This window comes from Pteropus vampyrus, unplaced genomic scaffold (genome assembly GCF_000151845.1).
Source record: "Pteropus vampyrus isolate Shadow unplaced genomic scaffold, Pvam_2.0 Scaffold225, whole genome shotgun sequence".
NCBI classification, from domain to species: domain Eukaryota; kingdom Metazoa; phylum Chordata; class Mammalia; order Chiroptera; family Pteropodidae; genus Pteropus; species Pteropus vampyrus.
Window position 1 is genome coordinate 2,935,285 of NW_011889006.1, and position 8,201 is coordinate 2,943,485.

At 53.1% G+C, this 8,201-nt stretch overlaps 1 protein-coding gene across 1 annotated transcript; it reads left to right on the forward strand.

Annotated features, from left to right (window-relative positions):
• Positions 1–6: 6 nt before the first annotated feature.
• On the forward strand, positions 7–7,927 carry MAPK13 (mitogen-activated protein kinase 13). Its single transcript, XM_011373545.2, has 12 exons — positions 7–184; positions 1,066–1,195; positions 2,344–2,402; positions 4,847–4,955; positions 5,128–5,157; positions 5,592–5,639; positions 5,767–5,881; positions 6,018–6,089; positions 6,688–6,767; positions 7,017–7,095; positions 7,181–7,354; positions 7,618–7,927. Exons 1-12 carry the CDS (start codon positions 66–68, stop codon positions 7,695–7,697), a joined length of 1,095 nt encoding a protein of 364 aa, XP_011371847.1. The 5' UTR covers positions 7–65; the 3' UTR covers positions 7,698–7,927.
• The last annotated feature ends 274 nt before the right edge of the window (positions 7,928–8,201 follow it).

The window sequence follows — 8,201 nt, forward strand, 5'->3', positions numbered from 1 at the left end:
GCCGGGAACCTGGCGGGCAGCGAACGCAGCCGCCGCACTGGAGCCGCGGGGATTGTGTGCGCGGGATGAGCCTCACCCGGAAAAAGGGCTTCTACAAGCAGGACGTCAACAAGACCGCCTGGGAGCTGCCCAAGACCTACGTGTCCCCGACCCACGTCGGCAGCGGCGCCTATGGCGCGGTGTGGTGAGACCCCTGGGCATGCACGCCCGCCGCGGGGAGCAGGGGGCGCCAGGGCGTCGGGGCGGACCGACGGCGGGCGCCCAGGCCCCAGGACGCAGGTGGAGCCTCCCCCACAGGCCAAGGCCGGGCCAATGCACCTCCTCTGCTCTTCCGAAGCCCCTGTGGGTGTCTCTTCTCCCGCTGCGTACCTGGGGCGGCGCGTCCACCACCTGGACCGAGGACCCCAAGGCCCAGCCCCCGCAGATTTGGAGGACTCCCTCCCCCGCCCCCCGCGCTTCCCTCTTCCCCCGCTGCCGCCCCAGGGGCTTTTCCTGGGTCCAACCCGTGGAGCTAGAAGGAGGTGGCAGACTGGGCTGCAAAGTAGAGTATGAGCGAGAAGCCTCAGGCTGTGGCAGAGGCTGGCCTGGGGTCACATCAAGAGCCATCTCACTTTTCTCACTGGCTTTGTGGAGTGTCTGTGGGTTGGATTAGGATTGGGTCTGGTTCTCCAGGATTTGAACCTTACAAGGGACCCCAGAGTTCCTCCAGGAGAATCCCCATTGTTACAGATGGGTCCATTGAGACCCAAAGAGGGAGAAGTGATTTGCCAAGTTGCATAGAGTGAGACGACCTGGCGCTCTGGTTCTGGTTGTCCTTGTGTCTGACCCAGGTGCAGTGTACCTACCTCTCTCAGTGTCTGCCTGCTCCCTCCTCCAGCCCCCACCCCGCACTGTGCTTCTGGCTACTCCATCACATTCCAGGTGGTGGGCATCAGTTTCTCCTAGCCTAGCCTGCTGGCCAAGAGGGATTTGGATGAGGATGGCCTGGGAGATACCATCCAGGATCTGGGGTGGGCGCTGCCCAGTGAGGAAAGTGCTGTCTGCTGACCTGCGTGTGCCTTCCAGCTCTGCCATCGACAAGCGGTCCGGGGAGAAGGTGGCCATCAAGAAGCTGAGCCGGCCCTTCCAGTCTGAGATCTTTGCCAAGCGGGCCTATCGAGAGCTGCTGCTGCTGAAACACATGCAGCATGAGAATGTAGGCTGGGCCCGGGGCTGCTGGGGAAGGCAGGGAAGAGGGGGATGGCCCAGACAGGGCCCCCTGCGTGTGTGCAGGAGATGGCCAGAGAGGGTACAGAGAGCTCAGGACAGGTCCAGGAGAAGGGCAACCTCCTCCCTGCTCCTGCAACCCTTGTACCTGCCTCATATTAAGAGGGGGTACAAGAGCTGCCCTGCCTAATTCCCAGAAAAGATGCAAAGGGTATGTTTGGCAGTGGATCAGCATGAACTTTGTGAGATGCAAACTTATTGTCACTGTTATGAGGAAGCAAGCACAGCGGAACTTTGTAGATCTGTTCTACATCTAAGAGCTGGTGCCCAGAATCCAGGTTAATGTTATTTCCACATGTGACCCTGATAATAACAACAACAATAATAATAGATACTTATTGAACACTTATTATGTGCCAGGCACTGTTCTAAGAGCTTTGCATAAACTAACTTATTTAATTCTCATAGTATCCCATGAGATAAGTACTAAGCCTGGCTCTAGGCCTCAGTGCATAATGATTAGACTGTTCTATCTAACAGAAACAATTAGGAAAAAAAGTGACCCAGCACTGGGCCTGGCAACCAGGCTTTGCTTTAGGACACCTATATCGGGAAGCAAACATTTAAAATAATGATTTCAATTTAAGCCCTATTCCTCTTCAGCAATACTCCCCATCGCCTCTAGCCAGGGGTGATCTTGCCCCTGCCTCCAAACCAGCCCTTTGGCAGGCAAAACTGGATGTGGCAGGAGTCCAAAGGTCTTCCTGCTGGCTAGAAGGTGTCTTCCCTGTTTCCACCTTGATTCCCTTCACCACTCATGGGTCCCTGCTTGATATGAGAGTGGGTTTGTGCTGCTTGCCCAGAACACCAGACTTGGGGGAAGTGAGCACAGGAATGGCTCCCTCCCCTTCTCCCCAGCCGGACTCTCCATCACGGTGCACCAAAAGCTCCCTCCCAATTCGGGAGATTCCTCTTCTACCTCTGTCCCTTTACTGCTTCCAAGAAGGCTGGGATCCTGCCTATTGCTGGAGATGGAGTATCAGGAAAGGATGGATGGTCACTGCGTGGCTGGGTCCTGGGGGAGGGGTAGACAGGGCTAGGCGGCTGCCCAGCCCTCACTGGCAACCTTCTCCCCAGGTCATTGGGCTCCTGGATGTCTTCACCCCAGCCTCCTCCCTGCGCAGCTTCCATGATTTGTGAGTCGGGCCACACTGGGTTTCAGGATATTGCATGCCTTGGGAGCAAGTTGAGGGACGGTTGAGATTCTCTAACCGGGTAGGGGGATTCCCACCCTGGCAGTCCCTGTGCCTCTGTGCTTTTGAGGTGTGATTCTCTCTGGAGAGGTCCTTTCAGCCAAGGGTAGAGAGGACAGCAGGCAGGAAGAGGTAGGAGGAGCTTTGTGGGGTATTTGCCTGACACAAAGCTGTCTGCTAGCTCCTTCCCATGTTACCCAGTTTTAACACCCCAAGACATCATTGCCAGTCTTCACTGGCACCAACCTCACTGGCATCACCAATTCATTGCCATTCCCTGGGGGCCCAGGTGTGGGTCTGGACCTTGGGGCTCTTCCTAGAATGGAGCAAGGATCAGGAAGTCTTGGCTGCCTCTGGCTAATGGGATGTTTGACAGAGTTATACAGTACCAAAAAATTTAGTTGCTAAATGCATGGCTTTGCTAGTGCAGTGTCTGGTCTAAAATTTAGAAATCTTTGGAAAGGTTTGTTAGCATGCTTTTGTTTTCAATGTAATAAAGTAATTTTGAATGAAGTTTTTCCTATAATGTCAGTTGCTGGGCTCAGCATTTGGAATTTAAAGTGGACCAGCTAGAAGTCTGCCTGAGGTAGAAGGGGCTAGGGGCATCCCAGGTAGAAGGAACTGCAAGGGCAGAGGCCATGGTACAGGTAAGAGGCTGGACTGTGTGGGCAATACTGAGAAGTTTGATGTGGCTAGTGGAGGCCAGTGGCTGGTTTGGTCAAGCTAAGAGTCCAGACTTGTTCCCATGGGCAGCCTCAAGTTCATGGAGGTTTTGAGCAGAGAAGTGATAGGGTCACATTAGATTTTTGGGATGCACTCTGATGGTAGCTGGAATGGAACAGAGAGCCGTTTTGGGAGGTGGGAACCTAGAGGGTCATGTTCAAGACCTAGACCTGGATCTAAATAGAGTACTGGTGATGGGATGCTGAGAGCAGACCTGAGACCCTTGGGGTGCAGTGGCTGGGTGAGATAGCATAGGTCAGGGTATGTCAGGTTCTTGCTTGCAATACAAGGTGGAGGGTGAACAGATCTTGGGAGAAAGATAATGTGTCCTTTTCAGACACTTCACTTTTGAAATGCCTGTGAATACTCAAGTGTTTAATTAGCAGTTGCAAATAAATCTGGAGCTCAGGAGAGAAAAGTTTGTGCTAGGGATGCGGATCTGAGTTGAAATAATCACCCATGGATGGTAGCTAAAACCCAGGAACAGGCTAATGTAGAACATGAATACTGTTGATTAAAATATCAGCATTAAAGGGAAAGTCCAAGAGGATGAGCAGGTGAAGAACTGGGAGCACCTGATCAGAGGTGAAGGTGAATCAGCGGAGACTCTTGAGGGAATGTCAGATTGTGCAAAGGTCAAATAGGACAAGAGGGAGCCAGGGGTGTGTGTATTGGGCAGTTAATGGTGTCCTTGATCTGAGCAATGTTGGCAGTTGGGCAGGGCCCGGTTGGCCTGGGAGTTAAGGCTGTTGGGTCAAGAGATGTGGACCACTCTTTCTAGAAATTCGATGGGGAGAGAAAGAGGAAGAAGGGGTGTTTATCTGAGAAACAATGTCAAGGGAAGATGGTTCTATCCACCTTCCACAGTGAGACTTCAGGAAGTTTGTGGGCCAAGAAGAAAGAACCAGGGTCCGTGTAGAGGTGAAAGATAGGTGGGGAGGGATTGTGCATGGAGCGGGGTTCAGCAGGAGGAAGGGGTGTGGTCGGGCTGAAGAAGGCTTCAAAAAGTCACAGGCTCATGGAGGTGGCTTCCACCACATCTTTTTTTTTTTTAATGTTCCTTTTTCAATCCTATCATTTTTTACTCTAGCTTTGCTGGTACCACTTTGAGTAATCATTACATTCTGCTGACCTGGACTGGTTTTGCAATCCCGTAAGGGTGCAACTCCTTAGCCAGCTCCTTCCTTCTTCTACCCTTCTAAAAATTGTTTCATTGTTTCCTTCTTGGAAGGGCAGACAGTTTTGGTTGTTCTTGGAGCCATCAGCTGGATATGACCCTCTGGGGGAGAGAAGATTTGGAGAGAAGCAGAAAGAAATAGTAGCAGATGTTTCTAACTCACAGCTCTTGCTCTCTGTGGGGCATGGAGGAGGGCAAGGAGAGGGCACCTTTGAAGAGGTGGAACACAGCTCCATTTGGTTTTCCTAAATATGTTCCAGCTGAAATGCTCACCATGAGCTCTGCCAGCTAGGTGGCCACTGTGGCTAGGCTGGGAGCCAGGAGGCCTGTGTGGGGGTCTAGATGGATGTGGTTGAGCTGGTTCTTCTTACACACAGAGGTCATCTCTAAGGCCCCTGTTCTGCCTCAGCCCCTTGCCCCTCCTCTGAGCTCAGACCCGGGGCTGGGTGGGACTTGGGGCCATTCACCAAGCTCTCGTGCCTTGCAGCTACCTGGTGATGCCCTTCATGCAGACAGACCTGCAGAAGATCATGGGGATGGAGTTCAGTGAGGACAAGATCCAGTACCTGGTGTATCAGATGCTCAAAGGTCTTAAGGTGGCTAGAGGCCTGGAGGATGGCAGAGGGGGGACACCTTGGTGTTGAGACCTGAGGTTTGGGGGAGGCTAGGCTTTGGGGGCCAGAAGAGCACACTGACAGAGTGGAGGGGGTTTCTGAGCCAGCCTGAAACAGCCAGTGTAGAAACCGAACTTCTCTTTCTCCTACACAGTACATCCACTCAGCTGGGGTCATCCACAGGGTGAGTGCTTTCTCTTCTACAGTCCTTCCCACCCCTGGAGGGGTTCTCCTCAGTATGTGTGTGGGGGGCGGGGCGTTGAACAGAGGGGACAATAATCCTCTGGGACATGGGATGTGGTTTTTTACAGACCCATCCTTGGCCCAGAAGAACCTGCCTCAAAGGAATTGCTGTGTTCTGGGGAACTTTTGGGGGAAATGCTGCAAACAAAGCAAGCCCTGAGCTGGGTGTTTCAGGCCCTGAGAATCAGGAGCATTTTAGAGTTGGATGGGCCCTACAGGACACCTAGTCCAACCCTCATTTTATGCACGAGGAGACCAATGCTCAGAGAAGGGAAGGGGCCTGCTGAGGTCTCATGCTGGGTGGTGGCTGAGCAAGGACAAGTTTCCATCTCTGCCTCTCAGCCTGGTACTTGCTTGCTCTCTCTTCTCATGTAGGACTTGAAGCCAGGCAACCTTGCTGTGAACGAGGACTGTGAGCTGAAGGTGAGTCAGCCCAGGCAGGGCCAGCCCAGGGATGGGGTGGGCCCCTCTCCCACAGAAGCCCCCCGAAGCTGTTCCAAGGGCCTCCTCTCCTCAGTGAGATTCCTTCCCTATGTCCCCCGATTCGTAGATCTTGGATTTTGGGCTGGCACGGCATGCAGACGCTGAGATGACTGGCTATGTGGTGACTCGCTGGTACCGGGCCCCTGAGGTGATACTCAGCTGGATGCACTACAACCAGACTGGTCAGTGGTCAGCTGCCTGGAGGCCTGGGGGTCTTCTGTGGCAGCTTCCCCCAAGGCCATCTTGGTTACTTCGGGTTGACTGATCACTGGGTCGTGGTCAGTGGTTTATGCGATACTTCCTCCCCTTCCTCGGCAGTGGACATCTGGTCTGTGGGCTGCATCATGGCAGAGATGCTGACTGGGAAAACTCTGTTCAGGGGGAAAGATTGTATCCTTTGCTGAAAAAGCCCATACTCCACCCAGGGATTCATTCCTTCAACAGATGCCTTCTTACTTACTTAAATCTCTCTCTCTCTTTTTTTTTTTCTTTAATTCGGAGGTGATACATGCTCAGTGTAGAACAATTTTAAAAAGCAGGTAAGCAAAATGATGAAAACTAGTCACCTTCATTTCATCACCATGTAGAAAATTCTTCATGTTTTGGCACCACACACACTAATTAAGTGCCTGTGTGTGCAGTGAAGGCATTGATGAGAGGATATAGGTTCCGCTCTGCTGAGCTCAGTGTTAGGGTCGTGGAGACAATGAGGAAACCAATGAAGGTGACTGACCGGGATGAGGCCGAAGGGTGGCACACTCAGGAGCATTTGTGGGGAGGGACCCTAACCCACCCTGGCAGGGGAAAGCCTTCCAGAGTCCTGAGCCTTGAAGGATGAACCTCCTCTCCTAAAGCAGGAGGGGGCTAGGTACGTCTGGAGCCTGGGTGGTGGCCACAGGGACTGGGTGGCAGTGATGGAGGGCCCACGGGAAGGGCAGCTTCCAATCTGCCAGCAGAGAGTGAGGCCAACCCTTAACCTGCTGCCAAGACTTGGACCAGTTGACCCAGATCCTGAAAGTGACTGGGGTGCCGGGCACAGAGTTTGTGCAGAAATTGAATGACAAAGCGGTGAGTGACCAACGGGCCTAGGCTGTGCACTTGTCTGACCAGGGGCAGGTGGGCTGCAGGCCTTTGGGGAGGAGGGCTTACCTGTGCGTCCCTCTGCCCTTGCAGGTGCTCTCGCCTTCATCCCACTTTGGGCTCTGACCAGAGCCATGAGCCCTACTGGGGTTTTCTGGAATCCCTGCCCTATACTCCAAGGCCCGAGCCCTGAGGGGCTGCCAGTTGGGAATTACTCAGTGCCTTTCTGTCTTCCAGGCCAAATCCTACATCCAGTCCCTGCCACAGAGCCCCAAGAAGGATTTCTCCCAGCTCTTCCCACGCGCCAGCCCCCAGGGTGAGTCTTGGGGCTGTCCCCACAGAACCACTGCTTTTTGTCCCAGTGAATGGGCCTGGGTCTGAGACTCATGCTCTTGCTGCAGCTGCAGACCTGCTGGAGAAGATGCTGGAGCTGGATGTGGACAAGCGCCTGACAGCCTCACAGGCCCTCGCCCACCCCTTCTTTGAACCCTTTCGGGACCCTGAAGAGGAAACAGAGGCCCAGAAGTTTGATGACTCCTTAGAACACGAGAAACTCACAGTGGACGAATGGAAGCGTAAGAGCCAGGCGCTTGGGCTCCTTCCTCTCTCTGCCTGCAGCCTCTCTCCTTTGCCTACTTCATTTTCATGTCTGGCCTCAGATAGCCCCTGTCTCTGGAGTTTACTGCATCCTTCTCTATGAGTGGATATTGTCTCCTGCATCCATTTCTTTCTTCCCGAGCTGACTTCCTACTCCACGTTATATCTGTGGGGGCTGGGGACAGGTTCTTTCTTGCCCTCAGTACCCCAGACCCACCTTGAGCCACCCTGCCTTTCTCAGAGCACATCTACAAGGAAATTGTGAACTTCAGCCCCATTGCCCGGAAGGACTCGCGACGCCGAAGTGGCATGAAGCTGTAATGACTCATCTAGCTGACCTGCAGCTAAGCCCAGGGATCACTACATAGCACCACCTGCCAGACATTGTCCCTAGGACCAATATTTATTAATAATGGTTTCAACCATTATTGGATTATAGCCTTCCGAGCAGAGGACAGAAGGGCCCTGGTCCTTGTGCCGAATTCAAAGATCTTGGTTGGGAGAAAATAGCTCTGATCATAACCAGCCGCATTAAACACCCATCTGGAGAATCGCCTGTGTGTGGGGTCCTTTCCTTCACAGCTATAATGGGGCTAAGAGGGGTGGGCTGAGCCGGGGCAGGGGTCTACAGCAGTGATGATGTATTAGTTTGCTAGGGTTGCCGTAACAAATTTCCATTAAAACACCAAAACTTTATGCTCTCAAGATTCTGAAAACGGGAAGTCTGAAATCAACGTGTTGGCAGGGGCATGCTCCCTCTGAAGGTTCTAGAGAAGAATCCTTTTTTGCCTCTCTGTAGCTTCTGGTGTCTCTCAAATCTTTGGT